Source organism: Alligator mississippiensis, chromosome 16, assembly GCF_030867095.1.
Source record: "Alligator mississippiensis isolate rAllMis1 chromosome 16, rAllMis1, whole genome shotgun sequence".
Classification (NCBI taxonomy): Eukaryota; Metazoa; Chordata; order Crocodylia; family Alligatoridae; genus Alligator; species Alligator mississippiensis.
The window spans coordinates 9,807,955-9,833,222 of record NC_081839.1 but is presented as its reverse complement, the minus strand read 5'-3'; the positions used below and the strand labels follow the sequence as shown (position 1 = coordinate 9,833,222).

At 49.1% G+C, this 25,268-nt stretch overlaps 1 protein-coding gene across 8 annotated transcripts in view; it reads left to right on the top strand.

Moving 5' to 3' along the window:
• KANK3 (KN motif and ankyrin repeat domains 3) overlaps positions 1–25,268 on the top strand; it is a 56,659-nt gene that overhangs the window by 5,252 nt on the left and 26,139 nt on the right. For 5 of the 8 annotated variants that reach the window (XM_014599858.3, XM_014599855.3, XM_059719580.1 and 2 more), the window contains exon 2: positions 24,395–24,473. In XM_014599858.3, coding sequence (XP_014455344.1) covers positions 24,437–24,473 — 37 coding nt within the window. In that variant the 5' untranslated portion in view covers positions 24,395–24,436. Of the gene's footprint in view, positions 1–2,031; positions 2,121–4,870; positions 4,951–19,134; positions 19,226–24,394; positions 24,474–25,268 lie in introns of those variants that run through there. The other 3 variants (XM_059719579.1, XM_059719581.1, XM_059719582.1) reach the window with 3 other exon arrangements.

Sequence of the window (25,268 nt, the reverse complement as noted above, 5' to 3'; positions counted from 1 at the left end):
CATCACTCTGCCAGCTTAGTGATGCCCCCTGCATTGACAGCATCCACCCTGCCTCTTAAGTCTACTTTTGAGCTGCAGGGTGGCAGATTACTGTACTTTGCCTTTTGCAACTCTCTCCTTAGGCAAGAGCTGTCTGCTCATCCTATGCCACTCTTGGCCCATGTAGAAAGGATTTGTGATGAATTCCTCTGCCTGTGAAACACCCCCTCCAAAGCCTTGTGTTGACTTGTTACGCTCCTCAGATATTATCCGGACTCTTGTCTCTTTACTGCAACTATGTGGTTGTTGTTAAATCATAAACTATGTAAGGGGGAGGCACTTTCCACTCAGCATTATCGTTATCAGTAGCAGTAACCAGAGCAACACAGCACTGGCCTGTGTGTGTGAGCATGTGTGTGAACACACCATTGACTCCTGCTGCTAAAGATTGTCCTTTAGCTCTACTAAGGGACAGCGGAAAGCCCTACAGGCAGTATACTCATATGCAGCCAACCACACATCAAACAGAGCCTGAGTGGTGAGTGATGACAGTGGTCCCAGTGGTGCCTATGGACTATGGGAAGGTCACCCGCTGCAAACAAGCCAACCTTCACAGTCGTCCCAACCAGGGGTTTAAACAGAGGGCTTCCAGGAACAGTTTCCGTCAGTCAACTTGGCATTTACCTGATCTTTGCTTTTTCTTTTCTTTTTTGTTTTTTTAAGGACAATAGGTGGCTTTGTGGAGTCAAAATTTGGCTCCAGTAGGAAACCAACACAAACCAGTGGTGTAAGAGGTTGGCAGGTCTTCAGCTGACAGTTTCTATCTAAGTTATCTTGCTTAGAAGCAGGGACTGCAGTCTTCGGTCTGCTCAAGGAGTTAACTCTTTCACTACCATTGCCTAGATTGGGTTTACATTTCCTTACCCACAGGCTGCTGGTTTATCTCATTCTGAGTAATTCCCTTTTAAATTAGATTTATTTATTTTCTTTGCCTTGCAGTTTGTACATGGGCAGCAAAGCTGAGAGAGCTTCTGCTTCTGAAACAGTCTTGTTGCAGGACTAGACTAAGTGGTGTAGTTGCGTGTTTGGAAGCAGGTGATCTTCCCTTGGTTTTTGCACTTTGATCCTTGATGTGCAGGATTAAAAAGGGCACTGCTCAGCAGCAGGTGTGTGCATGGTTTGTGGGTTCCCAGTACTGAGCAATCCAGCAAAGGGGACTAAGTGCTGCTTGAATAAGCCATTTCAAGTAGGTGACAATCCCTTGATTTTTTGCACTTTGATCCTTGAGAACATGACTGTCATGGAAAAGGGCTTGCAACCAGTTGAGGCTGAGGCAAAGGGGAGGATCTCGTTGAAATGGGTGTGTTCCTTTGCTCTGGGCTCAAGCCTCCCTCTGCCAGGAAGGCTGCACAAATGCTGTTGACTTCCCATCTGCCTCCTCCCACCCTTAGCTGGCTGGGTGAGACTAGCAGCGCGTTTCCATACATGTCTCGAGGTGGTTTGTGTCTGAGCAGGTGTCTGCAAACTGTCTTTGTGGAGGGTACTGCTCCAGCAGAATATGGGAACTCTGGAGAGCTGGTATCCTCCTTGCCTCCCTTCCCTTGGATACCTCCCAGCCCTCAGCTGGCCATCTGGACAGCTGCTGGCCTGCTGCGGCTCTGTTCCTGCCCCAGATGTGGAAGGTGTTTGCAGGGTTGTGCAAATCCAGACGGTTTGCCATATTATCTAGTGTTGCATACTGCAGGGGATGTAGGCCCTGTTTTATGGCAGTTTAAGAATCCTGCCAGGAACATTCAGAGACATACCATTGAAGATCACAGACCTGATTACTTGGAGTGGCTTATACAAGCTGCACTCAGTACCCTTTGCTGGATTGCTGAGAATTGGGAACCCGCAGCCATGCACACACCTGCTGCTGAGCAGTGCCCTTTTTAATCCTGCACAAAATGTGCAGCCCTGCCCAGGCTCTCGTTCCACTCGTGCATTCCAAAGGTCTGGCATCCCTGATGTTTCCTGACATTGTGCATAGTTTGGGAATGTGACTCATGAGGGAAGTGTTTATTGGAGCTAAGCTCTGTTGAATTCAAAGCCTCCTAGCCTATGAGGATGCCCAGTGTTGCTGTGTGGACCTGGCTTAAACTGTGAGTATCATACAGATAATCACTTTTTACTTTGCTTTATAATCAAATGAATAGACCAAAGCTGACAGTTCAGGAACCAGCTGATCCTTGGCACTGAAAGCAAGGAGTGGAAAACTGGGGAGAACGTGATCGATTGTCCTCCCAAATTCCAGGGATGGGCAGCATCAATTCAGAGCCACTGATGGAGAACAGGGTATTTGGGCAGCTGATGTACCCTGTCTCCTTTTCTACTAACTGTGACAACGAGCACAAAATCAGAGAAGCAGAGCAACTGTCTAGGTCTTGGGAATTTGTGGAGGGGGCTCTACTTTCAGACTTATCTGACTCCAAATTTGAAAATAAAATAGTGGTTTTCACTGTAATGAGGGTCCAGTAGGGAGTACCAAACAAAAAAAAAAAAAAGGCACAGAGGTGGCTCTGTATGGCAGAAATGCCTGAGCATCAGGTAAGTGAGAGTGGACTGCTCGTCTACAGGCATGGGGAAGGGATGTGCTGAGCTCCGAGGAGGCCAGAGAATTTTTCCAAAATGAGGGGTTGTTCAGATGCAGCTTGGGGAAGTGGGAAGATCCAGAACATTTGCTGGTTGATTCAATGGAAAAGAGTAAAGGCTGGATTGTCAAAGCCATGTTGCTCCTGTTTAGGACCAGTGGTTGGGTACTCAAAAATCTGACCCTTTAACTGCTTACAGGTTGAAGGAAGGCTTTGAATTGGGCAGTCTTTTGTCTTGGGCGCAGCAGCATCCTCTAGTATAGGGTATCCTATTCCTGCTGCACTCTGACAGTGAGATGCACTTGTCCTTGGGGAGATACCTCTGGACTAAGAGCAGTCATAGTATGAGACTTAAACAAATGACTTTACCTTTCACTGTAGATTTGGTTGTATTTTGTCTTTATAAACTCAGCGTTAGGAAAGTCAAGCTCAGGGTCTCTTGAGTTGCACAGAGACTGGCTGTGGACAAAACACAGGGCAAAGACTTGTTCTCCTCCTGTCTCTGCCACGACTCTGTGGCTAGTGATCTAGGCTGCAAGCAATGTGCTTGTGCCATGAGGTGCAGCTGTGGGCAGTGCTGCAATACTGACAGAAACAGCAAGAGCTGGGTTAGCCGAGGTGACGCCTCCGTCGGCAGCTGCAGAGCCTGGCATCCCTGCGTGGGTTTGGAGGGACTCTGGCAGAACTGCTGCCATGTGAACAGGAATCCTGCTTCCACTTCCTCAGCTGTGCTGGTTACTGTTTAACCAGCTCTGCTCAGGGCTAGGGATTGTCTGCCTGGGGAGGAAGTGCTCTTTAGCCTACTCTTTGCACAATGACTCATGTGCCTATGGGGCCAGAGGGAACACAGGAGTGTTTGTACCAGGTACTATGTCCCCTTACTGGAAAAGCTGGCAAGAAGGCAAGCTAGTACCCTGCCTAGGGACATTTGCCAGGGCAGCACCCCTGGGTACTGCCTTTGGGGGCTGTGGGAGGAGGGGAGGCACAAGAATAGCCACTACCACCGCAGCAGCTGATCGCACCACTGCAGTCAGCATGGTGCTGCACTGAGCTTGGAGCTGCCCTGCTACATCTCTGTCCCCTTCCCCTTCCAGTGACTTTTTTTTTTTTGCCCTATTTAACTGGAGAGCACATTCAGGAATGGGTCAGAGAGAAAAGCAAGCTATGGCAAGGTGGCCATGATTTAACAGTGATGTCTCTACAATGAGTATTTGAACGGCCAAGTCTTCCAGCCAGCCCTCCTCACTGGACTCCCTTTAGCCTTCAACTTCCTTGCCCAGCCACTGTGACCTGGACTATGGTAGGAAAGCCACATCATGCTAAGCTGAATTTGAAGTGGAGCTAACTAAACTGGTGAAAACCTCTAATGCATCGACCTCTGATTCCTGAGAACCAGAACCCTAGTTAGGTCGAGCTAAATGTAATTTAGCCTGTACATATGCATAGATGCATTTAAATGGGTAATATTACCTAGATTCATAGACACTAGGGCTGGAGGGGACCCCGGAGGATCATCAAGTCCAGCCCCCTGCCCCAGGGGCAGGAAGTCAGCAGGGATCATAGGATCCCAGCAAGATAATTTGGTTCCATTTTTTACGCAAGCCAGGCTGTCCAGGATTGCCTTTGCATGACTATGACCCTGATAGGGGCAGCAGGGGCTCCATGTGCTCATCAGGATCCTCCCCTTAAATGAAATGGATTCAACCAGGACTTCTCTGGGTAGCTCCATCTGCTAGGCAGCCCAGGCACTTTAGGCACCTAGTCTGTGCCTGCAAATTACTATTAAATGGGGCTGGACTTGGAGGAGGGTGAAGTCCGCTGTCCACAGCTGGTTCTGCGGGCTCCGGCTGGAGGGGCAAATGGGAGATCAGGAGAGCCAGCATGTTTTCAACTGCTTGGTGGCTGAACTCTAGACTCCCAATCAGGCTTTTTGAAGGCTGAAACCCTCAGGAAGTCTGAGAGAGAGCACGGAAGGCTTTTTCTGGCATGCTTCCCTCGCAGGACAATGCCATGTCTCCTAGCGGATGGGAGCTGCTCCCAATGTTTCCCTTCCCTCAGGAAGCAGCATAACTAATTCTGATGAGAAAGACGGCCAGGGGCCCTCTTTCTGTTGCTGTTGCCCTTCCTTTGGTTTGATTTATTCTGTGCATGTAAAAGCCCCTGAGAAGCTTTTCTGTTCGGAGTCTGAGGCTTAATTACCTGGCGGAAGGAGTGTTCTGCTCTTCGCAGGAGGAAGTTGATAGAAATGTTAACCGCTGCCTCTAGTTAGAGCACTCAGATGCAGGATCTCTTAGCTCCTGGCTCAATGCATTTTCCCTTGAGCTGTGGAGTATTTGAATGGGTAAGTCTGCCTGGCACCTGCAGAATGGGAAGCTTATTCAGCTCTGTTTTATTGTGCAAGCTCTGGTACGCTTCAGAGTCATACCTCTGTGTGTCGTCGGACTTGTTTTTAGTTATAAAAGGAGAAATCCAGAGCAACCAGTTTAATTTCACTGGGTTTGCTCTGGATATAATGGAGCACAACATCTAGTCCAATATGCCTAAAATCCTGAGATTTTTTAGGAGGGGAAAAAAAAGCATGAAAAGATTTGTGGACTCCTCAGGCTGCTTAGAGCTGACTGCAGAAAGCAATAATTAAATAGAGCTGACGTATCTGTAGCAGCACATCTGTCACTGAGAGGGAAAGGGGTGCCCAGAGTGAAGTTGAAGTGTTGGGTGGTGGAAAAGAAAACAGCGTTGTGCTGAAGGATGTTGCATTTCCGGGCAGCACTTGGGTAAGAATCCAGGGCAAATGCTGAGTTTCCTTGTTGGCTGCTTTTGGCAAGCCCGTGTCTGCTCTGAAAAGGTTGTTTACAGAACTGGCTCCGAAAACCGGAGTTGTAGCTGTTGAGTTTGAACTTCTGAATCTAGAGGTCAGAAAGGGGTGAAGAGTCCTCTTGGCTCATAAGTTTTCATGTCAGAGTTTGTCTGCACCAAACTAAAAATAATTGTGCCCCTTCATGACGCAAGTAGGTAGCCAAATTTGGTGTCTTCTGGATGGTTTCCATTAGGAAAGTTCTGTGGAGTCAGAATTACATCAAAGACCGCACCTTTTGTCACCAAAAAGACCCATGTCCCTGAGCGCAGCAGGAGTCCTCCAAGTTGCTGAGAATCAAAGCCCCGTCTCAGCCGGCACTTAGCCAAAGAACTGTCTTAGCATCTCTAAGAATGACATCTAAGACGTGCTTCTTCGGCAGCACTTGGTCCTCCCTCACACACTGAGACGCATGGAATCTGGCTACAAACATGGGCTCAAAGTTGCAGTGGCTTTTGTGTACAGGCTACAGCATACGATACCATTTCTTGGAATCATCTGCTTCTGAAAGCATTGAAATAGGAGGCACGGTGTTTTGCAGCACACGAACAGCTACATTCACCGATCATGAATATTGAGGGGTATAGGCTATATAGGAAGAATCTGGTTGGGAAGAAGGGAGAAAGTGTGGCCCTCTATGTGAAAGAGCGGGTACCCCTCCCTGCAGGTCACGTCTGACAGCAGGAAAGGGTCCCTTGAGACCCTCTGGGTCAAGATACAAGGGGAATCAGAAGAGGGAGACCTGATGGGGGGAGTCTACTACAGGGCTCCCTCCCAAGAAGAGGAGAGCAATCAGGTGTTCTCCAGAGAGCTGACTGAGGCAGCTAGCACTAGAGACATGACTGTCATGGGTAACTTCAACTACCCTGACATCTGTTGGGAGGACCACTCAGCCACTTCCAACAGGTCAGCCAACTTCTTGGCAACAATAGGCAATCTGTTTCTGACACAGGTTGTGGGAGGGCCTACTAGGGGTAAGTCCACTCTGGACTTAGTGCTGACCAAGGGGGAGGACATCATAGGTGTTTTGAGGATTGGCAGTACTCTGGGTGACAGCAATCACAACCTGATAAGGTTCACCATCCACTGTAAGACTGGGAAATCAGTCAGAAGAACAGAAGTCCTAGATTTCAGGAAGGCAGATTTTGGTAAACTCAAGAGGCTAGTTGGAGAGGCCCTTTGCAACCAGCAGCTGGATGATTGGGAGTCCAGGAACGGTGGTGCTTCCTTGAGGCAATTCTCAATGGCTCAAAAACAGGCCATCCCCATGTGGACAAAAAGTGGGAAAGGAGCCAAGAGACCCTCTTGGCTCAACAGAGATATTAGGGAGCTATTGAAAATGAAAGAAGAAGCGTATAAGCAATGGAAGAATGGCTCAGCAACCAGAGAGGAATACACCTGTATCGCCAGGGCCTGCAGATACAAGACGCGGAAAGCTAAGGTAGGCATGGAAATCAAGCTGGCAACTGGCATAAAAGGCAACAAAAAGTCCTTCTACAGATACATAGGGAGCAAGAAAAAATCGCTATCCACTGTGGGACCCCTACTGAATAGTCAGGGGTAGCCCACAGTTGATGCCTGCGAAAGGCAGAACTCCTAAATACATCCTTTGCATCATTATTCCTGAAATCAACTGGGGGCTGCTCACCTGACCAGAGGCCCAGGGAACATGGGGAAGACAATAGATTACATGAAATCAGTCCTGAACAGGTAAAGGATGTCCTACAGCACTTGGATGTTTTCAAGTCTGCTGGGCCAGACAGCCTGCACCGAAAGTCCTGAAGGAACTGGCTGAGCTCGTAGCAGCTCCACTGGCCAAGTTGTTTGAAGAGTTGTGGAACTCAGGAGTAGTCCTGGATGACTGGAAGAGGGCCAATGTGGTGCCCATCTTTAAGAAAGGGAAAAGGGATGACCCTGCAAACTACAGACCGGTCAGCCTGACTTTGATCCTACATAAAAACTTTGAAAAATTTGTTAAGGAGGCCATCAATTACAAGCTGGTAATTGATGGGGTGTTAAGAAGCAACCAGCACAGCTTTGTCGAGGGCAGATCATGCCTGACAAACCTAGTGTCCGTCTGTGACCAGGTAACTAGCTGTCTGGACGAGGGACATGAGTTAACGTCATTTACTTAGACTTCAGTAAAGCTTTTGATTCCATTTTCCACGAGATTCTCTCATACAAACTGGAGGGTACTGGGCTGGACCAGTCTACAGTGAGGTGGTGGACAACTGGCTTAGAGGCCACTCGCAGAGAGTTGTAATAGATGGGATGGACTCATCCTGGAGAGCTGTCTTCAGTGGTGTCCCCCAGGGATTGGTGCTTGGACCTGTGCTCTTTAGTATATTTATTAATGACTTGAACAAGGGGATGGCAAGCTCAATGATTAAGTCTGAGGATGATACCAAGCTGTGGGGCAACATGGGCACATCAGAGGATAGGGTAAAGATCCAGGACGACCTTGACAGACTGGGTTCATGGGTGGAATGGAATCAGATGAGGTTTAACAGGGAGAAGTTCAAGGTCCTTCATCTGGGTAGGAGGAACCTTCCTCATAATTCATGCTGGGTGGTGGTCCACTGGCTGGCACAGCATCTGAACAAGACCTAGGGGTCACGTTTGACCGGAAGGTGAACATGAGCCAGCAGTACAATGAAGTCGCCAAAAGGACAAATAGGACTCTGGCGTGTATCAGCCGATGTGTGGCCAATAGATCCAGAGAGGTGCTCCTCCCTTGCTGCTCGGCACTGGTGAGGCCTCAGCTGGGGTACTGTGTCCAGTTCTGGGCACCGCGCTTCAAGAAGGATATGGATCAGCTTGAGAGGGTACAAAGAAGGGCCCACTCATATGGTTAAAGGCATGGAGGATAGGCCCTATGGGGAGAGACTCCAGGAACTGGGCCTGTTCAGTCTGAGCAAGAGAAGGCTGAGAGGTGACTTGGTAGCTGCCTACAAGTACATCGGGGTAAGCATCAAGATCTAGGGGAGCAACTCTTCAGAAAGGCATCTCAAGGGATGATGAGGACCAATGGGCATAAACTGATAGAGAGTAAATTTAGGCTAGACATAAGAAAAAACTCTTTCTCTCTAAGGGTCACCAGAATCTGAGTTGTACAGACATCTAATGAAAAGAGGAGCAGATAACATCTGTTCAACAAATTCCTGAAGGGAACTACCTTGGCACCATCAATCCTCGATTTTAATATTGGAACATTCTGCTGACCCAGTCACGGAAATCTGGGTGCATAGATCAGGGGTAAGCAACGTTTTCCAGCACCACGCCAGAATGACCCAGCTCAGTCTGAGGTAGGCTGGCACTAGGGCCCAGCCACCACTGCTGCTTCCCCCAGCTACCCAATTATGGCACAGCATGGGCAAAGCCCACTATGCCACTGAAACTCCCTGGGCCGGATATGGCTCATGATGGTAGGTTTCCAACTAGGGGTGCACCAATACAGATTTTTGGGGCCGATACTGAAAGCCAGTTTTTAAGGAAGTATATCGGCTGATACCGATCCAATTTCTGATACCAGCCTGGCAGCTTGAAGAGCTGCATGCAGCTGGTAAGTCTGTTGTGGAAGGGGAGGGGGGAGGGAAGGGACATGGGGGGCAGATCAAAGCCCCGCAGTGCTGGAGGAGTGGGGCTGGGGCAAACACTGCTCAGCTGGGGCGGGGGTGCAGGATGGAGCCGTGGCTCATTCAGGGCTGTGGGGAGGGGAGGGCGGCTCCCACCACTGTGCGCTGCTCGCCTGGCAACTTCTGCCACTGCTCCCGCTGCTCATCTGGGAGGGCATGGGGGGACACGTGCCCCTGGATCTGCACGGGGAGGGGCGGAGCAGGCTCTTTCTGGTGGCGCAAAGCTGCACTTGGGGCCGGTGGTGGTGGCACTGGAGGGAGGTATGGGGGGGCTGCAGCCACCCCAAAATTCGCCATAACACTCCCAACCTCCCTCCCAGCACTGCTGGTGCCCACCCTGCGCGCAACCCCTCCCTGCCAGGTAGAGCTTGGTGCAGCCCCAGCCCTAGCCCACCCCATGCGGATTGGAGGACACTTATCCCCACCCCCAAAGGCCCTCCCAGATAAGCAGCAGGGGCAGTGGTGGGAGCCACCCCCTCCCTCCCCGTGCCCCCCGGACGAGCCGCGGCTCTGTCCTGCGCCCTGCCCCAGCTGGGCAGCGCTTGCTTTATCCCGTGCCCCAGCCCCATTCCCAGCCCCACTCCTCCCTCACTGCAGGGGCCTTGATCCCCGGTTAACCTTGATCCCTGGTTAGCCTGTGGATTATGCTCCTCCCTTACCCCAGGGCCCCCTATGTCCTTCCCTCTCCAGACTTACCTCCCTCCCTCCTCCCCTACACCAGACTTACCAGCTGCACACAGCTTTTCAAGCTGCCTGGCAGTGCTCCTGCAACTGTGCACACGCACAGGCAATTTCTGATACAGACAATTTACTTTATATTGGTTTTGATCCAATATTGGACCAATGTGTTGGTGCACCTGTATTGCCAACCACAGGCGTAGATCATCTCACGCTCACCTCCTAAGCCAGTACTTTTACCCAAATGGGATGCATACTCACAGAAGGTCTAAAAATATCAAACTACTTTAAATTGTTGATTCCAACTGGATCTTGAAATATAGCTGTCTGCCTTCCACATCAGAAACCCCATGTGAAGAAGTGCCTGACTCATAGCATTATAGAATAATAAGGTTGGAGGAGACCCCAGGAGGGTTATCTAGCCCAACTCCCTGCTCAAGACAGGATCATCCCTAATTAAACCATCCCAGTCAAGTGTCTGTCTAACCTGCTCTCAAAAAGTCCAAGGATGGAGATTTTACAACCTGTCTGGGTAGCCTGTTCCAATGCTTAATCACAGAATCATAGAAAATGAGGGTTGGCAGGGACCTCAGGAGGTCATCTAGCCCAACCCCCTGCTCAAAGTAGGTCCACCCCCAACTAGATCATCCCAGCCAAACCTTTGTCTAGCCTGGTCTAAAAAAACTCCATGGATGGAGATTCCACAGCCTCTCTGGTTAACCTGTTCCAGTACTTTACTTCCCTTTTCTTAATATCTAATGTAAATTTCCCTTGCTGCAACTTGACCATTGTTCCATGTTCATCCGTCACCACTGAGAACAGTCAAGTTTCATCCTCCCCTTAACCACCCTTCAGGGAGTTGAAGGTTGCTGTTAAATCCCCTCTCAGTCTTTCATAGTTTCACAGTCTCATAGTAGCTAGGGTCAGGCGGGACCTGAACAGATCATCTAGCGTGACCCCCTCTTCTCTTCTCTGGACTAAATAAGCCCAGTGCCCTCAGCCCCTCCTCATACGTCATGTCCCCCAGCCCCATAACCATTGTTTTTGCCCTCTCCTGGACTCTCTCCAATTTATCCACATCCTTTCTGTAGTGGGGGACCCAAAACTGGACATAGTACTCCAGATGCTTAACCATGCCCTTGTGAGAGAGTTCTTAACATCCAATCTAAGTTTTCTCCAATTCAATTTCAAAACCTTTGCTCCTTGTTCTGTGCCATGTGGCCATCAAGAATAGTCTATCTCCATCCTCCATATAACCATCCTTCAGTATTTGAAGGCTGTTATCAAGTCCCGTCCCCCTCAGTTTCCAGACTAAATAATCCTAGTTCTTTCACCCCATCCTCATAAATTACGTTGTATAAATCATGTTGCCATAAGTTCTGTTGCCTTTTTGGTGCTGTACTTAGATATGAGGACTTCCTGAATTTTTTAAAAAAGATTGTGGATCATAGATTTATGTGCCACGGATGAAGGTCCCTGGATCTTCACAAATATTCAGCACACCTACTGGCTGGGAAGTGACCCTCTTAGCAGCACAGAAGCGGAAAGGGATCTCAGAGTCATAGCGGACTCCAAGATGAACATGAGTCATCAGCGTGATGAAATTATCAGCAAAGTTAACCACACTTTATCATGCATCAGCAGATGCATGACAAAAAGATCTAAGGATGTGATGCTTCCCCTCTATGCAGCATTGGTCAGACCACAGTTGGAGTACTGCGTCCAGTTTTGGGCACCATACTTCAAGAAGGATGTTGGTAGACTTGAGAGGGTCCAGAGGAGGGCCACTTGTATGGTCAGGAGCTTACAGGACGAGCCCTACGAGGAGAGACTGAGGGACCTGGACCTCTTCAGCCTCCGCAAGAGAAGGCTGAGAGGTAATCTTGTGACTGCCTACAAATTCATTAGGGGGACGCAGCAAGGGATCGGAGATGCTCTGTTGACCAGGGCACCTCTTGGGATAACAAGGAACAGTGGTCATAAACTGAGAGAGAGCAGATTTAGGCTGGATATCAGGAAAAACTTCCTGGCAAGGGTGGCCAAAACTTGGAATGGGCTTCCAAGGGAGGTGGTGCTCTCTCATACCTTGGAGGTCTTTAAGAGAAGGCTGGATAGGCATCTGGCTGGGCTCATCTGACCCTAGCACTCTTTCCTGCCTATGCATGGGGTCGGACTTGATGATCTGTTGAGATCCCTTCTGACCCTAGCATCTATGAATCCATGAGTCCCTGCCAAGATAAAAGCTAGGAATGGTGTAATCCAAAGGCTAACAAGGACCTTGGTTGTAAGCATCTCAGCTGCTGAATTATGCCTGCCGGTATGGGCAGACAGAGCACTTAGCAAAACTGTCCGCTGGGAATTGACTACATCTGTGGGAATGGTCATAAAAGGGCTGAAGTCATTGTTGACCATCTGTCTCCCTGTCTCTGAGAAAGAAACAGCAACAATTTGAGAATACAACCATGTGATAAATGAATCCAGAATTGCGTATGTATGAACAACTCCAAAAACTCCCAGCATGCCATGTTAAGTTTGGAAACCCCTTCTGTTAGCACCAAGAAACTCTCGAAGCCTCAGGACTGTTGCCCTAAGACAAATGGCAGAGGGGTAGGAAGACAGTCAAGTAAAGCGTCCAGAAGAGCTCAGCCTCCATGCCAAAACATGGACTGCTGCAAACTGCATCCATTCTTCCACAGGGGTGGTAGTCACCCATTACACATAGGAGAAATGAAGAACAAACTGGAAGGTCTCCAAACTGTGGAGCATCAAATGAAGTGCTGCCCTCCTCAGATGCTGCCCTGCAGGAATAGCCTTGATTTTATTCCAAGTCAGTGGAAGCCATGCAGTGAATAATAAACCGGGATGTTGACTTTTAAGTGGAAGAATTAAATGCACAGTTCCACTAGTTAGTGCCCAAAAAACCCCTTGGCCTACATGGCTCAGGCTTGCCTTGTAGGCCCATGTTTTAGAAAGCAGCCTTTGTTGTTAAGCAGTGCACAAAACAAGGGACATTTCCGGCTCCTCCATTTATCCTGAATGGAAGGTCAGCTTTCATGCCTTCCAGTTTCAGTGGGCTCTAACCCAACTCTTAACAGTAATATTTACCCCTGTGGCTCAATAGCGTAGGAAAGGGCCTTGACATGGATCACACTTAAAACCAGAAATGCTGGTGATGCAGGTCCAGCATATCTCTCTAAATCTCATAAGAGGGCACCGGGGCACAACCGTTTGTGACTAGAGGGCACCATGAAGCTCAGGTCCCAGAACAGCAGAAGAGCCATGTTGGTATGGCACTGCATCCAAGGCAATTAATTGGTTAAGGATACAGTGCTGCGTTGTGTAGCTGTACTTGGGGTCACAAAGCTGTGGTCAACGCTGTTGACCTGGCAGGAGGATGAACATTGGTGAGATGTTGCACAGGGTCTTACTGGTGAAATGTTGTTCAGGGTCTTATCCACCTCTTGCTGAAGTTTAATAAAAAGACTCCTGTTGTCTTTGGTGGCTCTGGATTGGCCCCTCAGAGAACAGCAAACGGAGTGGATAACATCACGGCATTCACAATAGAAAAATCTGGGTGATATGTGACTGGCAGGAGTAGAGCAATCCCAAACACAATCTAAGGGAAGAAGTTGGAGCTCCTGTGCTGCAGTGCCCCATCCTTTTTAGGTGATAACTGTAGTGCTCCTCATCCAATGGGCATGTCTTCCAGCTTTGTCAGCTGGGAGAGTCTGATCCAGGTCACGGACAGTCTCACTGGACCTCATGAGAGCACTGGGTGGTGCAGTGCCAATGGCCGAGAGCACTAATACAGGTGCATTGTCTAGAATACAGTGGTTGGCAATCTTGTATGAATGGCGGGCTGCTGCTTGAGACCCAGCCACTGCCACAGAGCACCAATCCCTTCCACAGTGCCCCGGCCCTCCCTGTTCTTTCCTGCGGACTGCTGTTTTACTTTTTTTGTGCCACCAATTTCCTGTCCACCCCTTCCATTCCCCGCATGCTGCTGCATGCCACTGTGGGATAAATCCAGTCTCCTCATGGACTTGCCAAACCATAGTCTAGAAGGTGATGACCTTTGCTTCTAGAGGCAGGAGCTCATAGGGGATTGCACCTGGAAGAAGTTTGTCATTAGAGCCAATGCCAACTACAGGTGCAGCATCTGCTACTCGGTGAATTGGCACCAGCTGCCAAAGCACTCCAAGCTGTAGTTCACAGGAAATAGCTTTGCATCCTATAGGTTGGGAAAATACCTATTATTCTTATAATCCTCCTCCAATGGGGATATCCTACAGAGAAGTTTGTGGCACCCCCACCTGTGTTAGGAGGCAAAGCACTTTGCCAGCCCTTGCTTTAACCTTCTCTTTCCTTTCCCATCCCCATACACAGATCATTAGTCCCTTGAAAGCTTCTGTGTTGGGTCCAGGCCTGGAGAATAAGGGGAGGGACACCACAGAGCAGCAACACTCCCTCTTCCATGCAGGAATGAGGATCTCTTCTGGGCATGGAAAGCAGGGGGCCATACCCCTGAAGAGTACCGGTGACTTTGTCATTCAAAGGAGTAATGTGTTGTGAGGTGTTGCTGTCTGTACGGTGAGAGACCAGCAAGGGCTTTAGGGCCTTTTATGTTTGTTATAGCCAGCCAGCTCCATGATGGATGCACTTGTGGACTTGAGCAGAGTGGTGGAGTCCAGCCTGCCTTCAGCTGTGTGCCACACTGATGCTGTTAAGTCTTGCTGGGGTTTTTGCAGAGCTCTTGGGAAGGAACTAGTGGTGTAAAGGGCTTCAAGAGCTAAAGCATAGCCTGGAAGAGACCTTGGTGCTGCGCAGCCCTAGCAAGCTGCTTAATGTGACTGCCAGTAAACTGTAATCTGCCTTGTGAATGAATGCCTGTAATCTTGCTTGTTTACAAGCCTTCCCTCCTGGGACCATTATGTATCATTCACTCTCCAGGCAGATGCATCCTGCAAGCAAGGCTTTAACTGAACAGCTCTATGTGAATGTGACTGAATCCTCAAGGAAGTGGCAGGCCCCATTTGGTTGTTGTTTAGTGTCTGTTATTAAGCATGTAATTATAGGGCTTCAAACAGGGCAGTAGATTGCAAGCATGTCTGGGGGAAAATGTTATGCCATCGGTGTGAGTTGGTACAAAGCTCCTCTGCTGCTTCTCCCAAGCAGATGTGACTCTGAAACAGCCACTGTTCCGGAAAGCAAACCCTCCCCTGTTGTTAGCCTCCTACTTGACAGCTGTGCGGCATACGCCCACCGAAGGCGCCTGATCTGGAAATCTAGGAAATACTTCCTGCAGGCAGCAATCCTGGCTCATGCTTTAGGGATGAGAGATGATAGTTCTGATTAGCAGCAATAACACCGCTGCCCTGGCCCAGTATCAAAGGCAGATGAAAACAGTTAGCACTCCATGTGCAGACCATGCATTTATATCTGTGGATGAGCTGAGGTGTGGGCACGACTGTACCCAGTTTACATAGTCAGTACCGTTGGATATCAGCTTGCATTCACATGCTGCAGTGGCTAGTGGCACTTGAGAACTGGGGTCACCGAATAAAGGTCCAGCACTTTGATTAAAGGCAGAGTTGCTCCGCTCAGCTGTCTCAAAACACACCTGTTCCATGAGTGTTGTAGGAGACTGCCATCTGGTAAGGCTGATGGTGTGGCACGCCCGTCATATACTAACAGGTTGTGTCACTTTTGTTGCCCTGTGCTTGATCCTTCCTCACCAACACTAATTGTTTCAGCCATTTGGTCTGTCCATCTGTAGCACTGACCTCCTTGACCCAGGCACACAAAAGAGTCTCTAACGCGGCTGAGGTTTTTTGACGCTACCCAATAGAGATTCTTATTGTTCATAAAAGTGGATACTTCTAGCATGGTGTCTGTCAACCTTTTTTCATTTGTGGACCCTCTAAAATATTTTGAATGAAGGTGTGGACCCCTTTGAATTGTAAGCATGGGTATTCACATACTTTTGAACATTATCATTTTTCACAGATCCCTTAGACATAGTCTATGGACCCCCAGGACCAGAGGTTTAGCACAGACACTAGCCTTGATCAGCATTACACTAGCCTTCTGCAGAGGACTCTGACCCCCACTGCCTCATTCACGGCTAGGAGAACGGGCAGCACTGGCCAGCAGAGCTCGGTGCTGGCTGTACACGTACAGAAATGCAGCTGGGAAGCAATGATTTGAACTATATTTATGTTCCTAGTTTTCAAGTGGATGGTGGCACTAGAGTGGTCAGTGCTGATGCATGAATGAGTGGAGTGCTCTGGTGTGGGTACTCTGCATTCAGTACCCTCCCCTCCGGAGGCAGAAATTGTGGCAGTTTAAAGGCAAGTGACAATAAGGAAGACAGTAAGAACAATAAGGAACCTGGAGAGGCTTCCGTGAAGGAGGCCTGCTGAGCGTTGGGGGGATTAAGAGGGGCAAAGACAACAGTGAACAATCCAGAGAAGGTCAGTTCTGTTTGTCGTGTGGTATAAGAGTCGGGAGCTATCCAAAGAAACTGCAAGCCAGCAAATTCAAAACTGCTCAAAGGAAATAATTTTCTACACCTGGCCTGTGGAGCTCCCTGCCACAAGCAGTCACTGAGCCAGTGGCATCCAGCGGGAGTCTGAGCTGTGGTTATTGGAGAGAAAACACTGCTCACCCTCTCTCTTCTTTTATTACAGGTTTCCCTCAATTTATGCGGTAGATGCATTCCCAGGGAACAGTGCATAAAGCGAATTTGCATAAAGCGAACCCAGTTTACAGTAAAACAGATAGGGATGCATTCCCACGGCGGCGAGGGAAGGAGGCAGTGAGGCTGGGAGTAGGGAAGGGGCAGGGAGAGGGGCATGGTGCAGCTCGTGACTCTTCATGGTGCTCGGGGTGGGTAGCAGCCCCACTCACGCCTCTTCTCCCCACTCACCACAGCCCCTGCTAAAGCGGCCTTGGGAGCAGCCAACACCAGCTGCCTGCAGCCTCTGGGCTGCACCATGCCCTGAACCCCTGGCGCCGCGCAGGCCGGCGGCTGCAAGCAGGCAGCGCCCATCACTCCCAGGGCTGCAGCAGGGGCAGGCAGCAGCCTGCGGCAAGATGAGAGTAGGCTGGGGCCGGCGGCCACTGCAGGCTTTTCCCAGAGCTTGGCAGCAGCGCTGGGAGGTCAGGTTTTTGGGGGGCGAGGGTGAATTTTGGGGTGGCAGCAGCCCCCCTCCAATTGCTGCAGCCCATCCCGAGCGCCGGGAAGAACCTGGTGCTGCTGCCAGCCCCAGCCTGCTCTCGTCCTGCTGCAAGCTGCTGCCTGCCCCTACTGCAGCACTGGGAGTGGTGGATGCCACTTACTTGCAGCTGCTGGCCTACGCCATGCTGGGAGGTTCAGGGCACAGTGCCTCTGGAGAAGCAAAGCCCCGGGGGGTTCAGGGCATGGTGCAGCCCAGCAGCTGCAAGCTGCTGGCATCGGCCACTCCCAGAGCAGCTGCAGCAGGGGCTGCGGTGAGTGGGGCCCCGGCCCCACGGCTCTTTCCCCTCCCTTCACCCTCTCTCTCTGCTTACAGCCCTTTCTCCCCACCTCACAAACTCACAGAATTACCCGCTTGGGGGAGGGGGAGTGCACCTATGCTGATCACACAACAGCGAATTTACCTCGCATATAATTAATTTTGGGTATAAAAAGGGTCATTTCATAAGAGCGAATTTGCATGAATCAAACCGGCATAAATCGAGGGAAACCTGTATTGTTATTATTTCAAATGAGTTGCAGAGTATTATGAGAGCAGATGTCCCCCGGCAGTTGTATAGATCTTTAAGAACATCTGCCTGTCATCTCGTCGGTAGTATAGCCTGCAGGAGGATTTCTAAGTGTTTTCTCCAGTTCCTTTTCAATGCCCCTTCCCTCTTCCCTGCAGACAATTCCTAGCCTCCTGCCTCTCCCTGTTAGGATGCTGTAGGTATGTGGAGACTGATGCAGAGGCCGTTGTGCTGCATTGCTACATCACACCTATCTCTTTCTGGCAAAAGGCTGAAACTAGAAACCCAAGATGAACAACCCAAAACTTTGGGAAATCCATACCCAGATATGAATTTCACACTAAACTCCACATCCAGCTCCAGTGAATTTTGAGGGTATCAAAATCCAGGTACAGGACTATGACTCCTGCTTATTTCATGAAGCGCCTGGGAATGAGCGGGGAAATGACCCAGTGGAAAGCTGGCTGCAAAACTGTGTTGGAGGTATTTATGTTGTACTGGGGTGTTTGGTACTCTGTGAGAGACAACTTGTCCTACTCTAAAAAGAGGTCTGAGCCACAAAGTTCACCCCTGTTGTAAATGGCTGAGCCGCTTGATATGATTGATCACGTCAGATAAGAATTGTTTTGGAGCCGGAGCTTATCACAAGCCCTTTAGGCCTGCAGTGCTGGCAGCTTGGACCTGGCACTGGTTCTGGGAATTGCAGACTCCCTTCCCTTTTTACTTCCCAAACTGGGAATGTGTTTGTTTAAGCTATTTCCCATAAAAGTAAGTATCATTGTTCCTGCAGTGCCGGTGCAAGAGGCCAGCAGATGCAGGCAGATGTTCCAGCAGGTCAGATGTGAACAATTGCATCTGCTCCCCAGCTAATGCAGTCATGTCTTGGAAAACTTCCATAAATAGATTTTTTCCCCCTCGTTCATGGTATTCTCAGACTCATTCCTGAAAGGTCTGCTGAGTTTTGCTATGCTTGCTGTCTGCCCTTCCTGCACCCCCTACCCTTTACCTGCATACTCTCTATGGCCCTGCTGTTTGGTAAGGAGGAAGGGCCTCGGCTGCTGATTGTGCTCCATAGGTTTGACTCCTACTTGCCCCAAGGTCTGAACATCAGGGAAGATGACTGGTGTCTTTGGGAAACTGCAGCCAGATAAACCCCAGAGGGCTGGGCTCAGCAGAGCCCCCAGCACATGTTCCCTCTGCCCACAGAGAAAGATTAGTCTCGTATGACCAGCATTTTGCTTCCTTGAAGATTGGTGCTGTAATGCTCATGCTGGAAGGCAACCCTGGGGGGGGTATTTGATCTGCAGGTAACCTGGCTATGGCAAGCCTCTGCGTGCAGTCCTGCAAAGCCATTGTGCAGCAGCCCCTCTGCTCGAGGAGGGGTGGTCAGCAGGAGGGGATTGCATGGCATAGTTCTGCTCCTCTCCCTCCCTTCCCTGGGGAGACGCTTAACTCACTTGGCCAGTCCTCACATCCACCCCTGCCCCCCCACCCTGCAGCTGCCTGACAACAGGCCAGGAGGCTCCTGTGAGCTGCCCCAGCCCTGGCCCCAGGATTTCATTTCTGAGATTTTTCTCAGCACGGCTTGACACAATGCAAAGCGCTGACCTGCTGCAGCCTGCCTTCCCAGGGAGCAGCCCTTGGGTAGCGCTGGTGGCCACAAGCACTTGCGGTAGATGAAATGCCGCACAGTTGGACATCACGTGAGTCATATTTACCACCGGGATATTAAACAGGATGTGTTTGCATGGTCATAAGAGCACAGAGATCAGAACCAGACTGAAAGAGGAGAGACAAATGGGGCTAATGTACAGTCCCTGCCGAGCGCTTGGGAGGTCTGTCCTGGCACGGCAGCCTTGTGTGGGGATTGTCACTTGGTTTCTGGCAGCAAGCAGGCCGGTCGTGAGACAGCCTCACACTCCTGCCGGGAGCTGGATGACATCCTTTTGATTATAGTGGAGTTTTAGAGAGAATGGGCGTAACTGAGGGCGAGTTTTCAAAAGAAAAAATTGGCATTTTAAAATGCCTGAGTTTACAAAATCATATATATAGAGAGAGAGAGATACATACCTACATCTCTGGCTTAGTCTGTAAGGGGTACATCTACCCTGCCCTCTATCTGACTCCAGACTCTCGTTTACAAACCTTTTTACTGGTTTGAAAGAGCTAAATAATGGAAAACCAGTATACTGAGCAAAATATTTTGTTGTGGATTAAATTAAATATTTTGTGTTGACGTGAAACATGGGGATTTTTTTTTTCATTTCATTGAAACCTTTAAGAACATTATTTTTAGTTCAACCAAAACCAGATTTTTTTCCAATTCAGCCGTTGAAGAGAAAATTCGTTATTCTTCCAGCTCTGTTTGGAAGCAAGATTGTTATGGTCTCAGGTAACTATTAGCAGGGCATGATTCAGACAGATCTCTAGGCTTTATCTTGCTATTTACAGCTGTCTCTGCGTTTAGCTACTCTTCTTGTGTCATTCTTGCCTTGTGAGAATGGGCCTGATTGCTCTAGACAAGGATTTTTATTTATTGGGGGGGGAGGGTAATATCTTTTATCACCCCTGCCTCCCCTTCCCCATATCTGTGCCTCTAGCATATTTTCTGGACCATCACGGCTACAACATTATTCTGCTAGATGAGGAGGGAGGTTTCCCTGAAGGAGGTTGACCAAGTTATCTCAAGTCTTTCTGGGGCACTTCCTAACAGGCTGTCATGGGATTAAAGGAAGCACTGGGCTTGTTCACTTCTGCACCCCTCTGTGAGCCATTTGCTTTTCTGTTTCTCCTTTCTCCCTCTCCTTGTGCTTTTCTGTCCTTGTCACCTTGGTGCCTGGCTAGAGAAGAGATAAGAAAATACTTGGTCCTCTTACAGCCCAAGCTTGTCAGATGCCCGACTTGACACCTTTTGCATCACTGATGTCTGTCCCCTCCCCTTTCTAATGCAGTCCTCTGGCAGGGATGAGACTAGGCCTTATCCCTGGCACCTCGCATGCTATCAGTGAAGTGAGCTGGAGTAACGCGCGCTCTCTCTGTCTCTCTGCTCCTAGTATGGAATTACTCTGTCTGCAAGGAGCTAATTTTAGCGGGCATGATTCATACAACAGTGGTTTAGCTGAGAGCTGCATGTGACCAGTCCCCTGGCTAGAGAGATAACCAGGAACTGCTGAGTGTGTCGAGACTCGGACCTGGTAATGGAAAGCACCGAGCACCGCCATAGCACCTGGGGGGAGGCTCCTTGCCGCTTTCTGAGACTTGCCCCCCTCCGTTTATATTTTGCACATTGAGCATGTCAGGAATTCAGGAAATCTCACCTCTCTTTATCTTATTGCAACTAAGAGCCAGCTGTTATCATGGCATATGCCAAGCCATCTTTGGAAAGTAATTAAAAGTGAATGCATTGGGAAATTAGATTTCCCCTGGTTCCTCCCAGGGCAGTGCCTTCCCCATTGGGCAGAGTTGCACTCCCAGTTGTATGCTTTTATTCTGGCCTCATCACCACTGGCTGCCAAGCGAGCGAGATTTAACAACTGGGATGAATCTAGGTAAGATCCTCTGATAAGACTTGGCTGAAGGAGGATCTAGAACCCAGGTCTCCCACGCTCCGAGGAAGTGCCGGACCGCTCCAGGGGCGGCCAGCCTCGGCTCCGGAGCCGCGTGCAGCTCTTCAGAAGTTAATATCTTTGAATCTTTGCACCAGCACACGGTGACCACCTTGCACAGCCGATGCATCACGTCAGGTGCTTGTGCAAAGATTCAAGGGGACTCGAATTGACTTCTGAAGAGCCGCAGGTTGGCCACCCCTGCACTAGGCTATTGAATGAAAAGGTGATTGGGCCCTCCTCTTCCTTTTTGAGGTCTCCCGCAGAGTGAGCTGCATCACTATATGGTTGGAGCATCAAAGATATGGCCTGCAGGCTGGATCTGGCCCATGGAGCTGTTTTAATTGGCCTGCAGGGCTGGTAGAGGAGCCAGGAATGTGGAGGCAGGGCCCACCACCAAATCCCCTGTGATGGAGGCCTGTTTTGAGGCAGGGGAAGGGGGGCGCGTGACAGCTGGGTTAACCCCGCTGCTTGCCCTGCCACCAGGTCCAGCTGGGTGAGGGCTTCTCATTGAAAGAATAGGAGAGAGCTACATACTTTCCTGGGTGGATTAAAATCAGTGAAGGCTGCCCATTGTCAGAAGAGGAGAGAGAGCGAGCTCTGCAGGGAGGATTAGGAGAGAAACATGTTTAGTCAGGGGTGGATTTGGATCAGACTCCCGAGGAGACGTGAAACTTTCACTCGAGCTGCAGGCAAGATGTCAAGGCAGAGGGAAATCCGGGCCTCAGTGGCCGGGCTTTGTGCTCCTTGAAGGAAGTTAGAAAACGTGCCTCTAATAATTCAAGAATCAAGAGAACAAAAAGGCTGCGATTGCAATGTTTTACAATCTCCTGATTTCAAAGCAAAATCCTGATTTTGGGGAGGGGCTTGCGACTTGAATGCTTTAGAGCTGGCATTCATAACGCTTGCCTCTAAATTGAGACGAGGCCAAAAAGCATTCAGATGTTCCAGAGAAGGCTTAAAAACATGCCATAAATTTACAAACAGCTTGATTGTAAAAGCTTGTTCCTGCCGGGGAAGCTAGCCTGCAGCTGGAACGAACAGGCTTAGATCAACACCTTCCTAGGAAGAGCCGTGAGCTCAATTCAGGGTCTGAGTCACATCCCCAACTACCCTCCGGATAGACAGTCCCAGGCCCTGCTTACATGCAAACGCCTCTGCTGCAGGCCTTGTTAATTATGACAGCGTGGTTTAATGTTTCACGTGCTAGCTGAGAATCAAAAGGCTGGTCTCTGTTCACAGCTCTGCTGTTGTATAATCTGAGACAAGTTGCTTCTCTGCCTCAGTTTCCCCACGTGTGAAAGGATTATACTTTCCTTCACTGAAATACACTTTAGAAGCTACAAATGGAAAGGAGGGAGATATCGCCAGGAACTGCCCTTGCCCCAGTGTAATTAGTTTGTGTCCACGCTGCAGATAATGTCTGGAGATGTTTGGCTGGAGCTCTTCTTTTGGTCTTTCACGTTACATTTTCCTTTCCAAGTTTTATGTGAGGTTTCCTCATTGCCACTGGTGAACGGACTGTAGCTGCTAGGTGAAATAACTCGCAGAACTGTCACAAATCTCCAATATGTTGAGGGTTTGGGTGAATGTCATGCATATTTTCTTGAGTTTGTTTTAATGACTGGCATGTGTCATCTCTGTGAGTGGCATGTGTCATCTGTTATATATGTATGAATTATGGTATTCATACATATATGAATATGGTGTGGGTGTACTTGTTATGTTTCCTATTTTGGTCAAAACAATTTAGTAGGGCAGTGATTTAATTTAAGCATTCCTTGACTAATTAGCATCTGACATGGGTATGCTTAATGGCTAATCAAATAGACCGTTGTGGAAGGGGTCTGGGGCACTTGAGTCCGGCCCTTTCCAGACAATGACCAACTTAAATTGTAAAAGGAGAGGCCTGTAGAGAGAACAGCACCTGGCTTTTTGATCTATTCAGGGAAAGCACAGCTCACAGTGGGGAAATTAAGTGAGAGGTAGTATCTTTAGGATATTGGACTAGTAATCTTTTAGGTCTAAAAGGATGCAAGTATTCTCCTAGTCATATTTGGAGCAGGAACATCTTCTGGTCTGGTAAACACATATACACTTGCAGGGCAGGAGGTTATATATATGGTTGTCCCTGAGAATCCAATGGCTAATGTATGCAAATGGATAAATAAGGAACCATACTGAAACCTTGCCATGAGAGCAGAAGTTTGTCTTTTTTCCCAGGTATGGGGAATGCCTTTAGACCCTGAGCCAGTGGGCTGGGTGGCATGGGCCGGCAGGAGAAGTTACAGGGAGCCCTGATAGGAAGGACGGAGGCAGGAGCTGCTTTCTAACTTGTTGAGCTGAGTAGGAACTGCGTTCGTGTGGTTTTTTAGATGCAGGACAGGATCAGATTATTGTTCTGATATTTTCTTTCATGTGCTTATTCTTATATCTCTGTATCTCAGCATAATGGTTACAGATTTATGTTTGCTCTTGTTTTTATAATAAATCTTTTTGTTATCTTGTATAACTTACTGCTGTCAGTGGTAAGGGGGATTTCCGAGCATTTGACCACATAGGCAGGCCTCTTCCAAAGAAGGGGGAATCTGTCATTTCTGAGCATGTGACCGGACAAGGGTGCGATTCTTCTAGCTGACAAACTCCCCTCTGCTAAGAGCTGGCAAGACCTAGGTGAGGCGGGGAAAGCTGAGACACCGCAGGGCAGGAAGATGACCTTTGGAGTGTTTCAGTCTGCTCTCAGTGGCCAAGCTGCAGACACAGAGGGGTTTGGGGCTGAAGGGCACCCCTGAAGATGTGAGAACCCCCTGGCAATGTGTCTCAAAGGTGCACTTTAGCATATCCAGGATTGGGGCGTGTTGTGCTGGCTTTGAGGCATGCTATCTACAGCCTCTGAGAGCAGAAACCAGTGCAAACACTGCCAAATCTAGGTAGGGAAAGGGAGACAAAGTGGGCCGTGTCTAATCGTTCTAGCTCCTGGCAGCTGCTTTGGGCGCTCTGTTGGGCCCACTTCGCAGCAGGACAAAATCTTTTGTCTAAGTACAGACAGCTCAAAGAGAGGAGGATTTTAACTGATAGGGGTATGTCATATTCATGGCTAAAGTATTCTCCTTGGAACTGGGGTTTTCCTTTATTGTTTGGGTGCAAAGCCTGGAGGATGCATGGTTGTTAATAGATGGGACTCCCTCCAGGCTGTGCTGTGTGCATTTATGGGGGCAGGTCCCTATATGAGGAGGCAATTCACTCTACAATATCTTGTCTCTTCAGATTCACAGTCTGCTGGTCTATGGCTTTGTGATCCCCTAGAAGATGGCACAGCCTGCACACCTGAACCAGAACCTCCCAGGTAAGGACATGCAGGCAGTTCCTAACAGAAAACACAAAATGCTGGGATAGGGCACTCCTGGTATGGCATTAAGGAGATTGTGGGGTGGCAATCAGCTACGGCGACCCGTGTAAATAGTGCGGACGGCAGCCCCCTCTGAGCGATGAGCATTTCTAGAGCCTCAGGCTGACCCACCTGTGGCTGTCACTAGAGCTGAGCAAAATTCAGAATTTCCATCTGTTTCAGCATTTGGCTCATCTTAAATTGGGGCAAAAAAAAATGTGAACTTTTTCTCAGAATGGAAATCCTGAAAACTTTTATTAATAAAATGTCAATACATCTAACACAGAGCAACCAACACCTGGTGGGGATTGCAGTTCAGGAGCCTGATGCCCCCTGTGGACCGGTCTGTGCTTACCAGGAGGCATTACAAAGATTTGCATGATGGGAGATGTAGTCCTCCAGGAAGCTTGACCCTGAGCAAAGAATGGGGAATCAAACTGCAGTTCCCCTCCCAACCCTATCCCTACTCTCCTCTGGCAAAAAACCCCCCAAAACAGTGCAAAAATGGGGAAGAAATTTTAGTTTAACATTTCATTTAGAATTGGGTCAATAAGTCAGTTCAACAGAACAGTGATCCAGTTTGGGCCACACCAATGCTAAACAAGTATTTAATTTTTTTCCAGATAGAAAATCAAAAATGTTCAACAAAATGGAGATTTTTTTCCCCCTTCGGAAATTGCAGTATTGCAGAAACTTCATTTTCTGTCAGAAAATCATTTCGGACAGCAAGTTCCCAACTAGCCCCGGGCATCA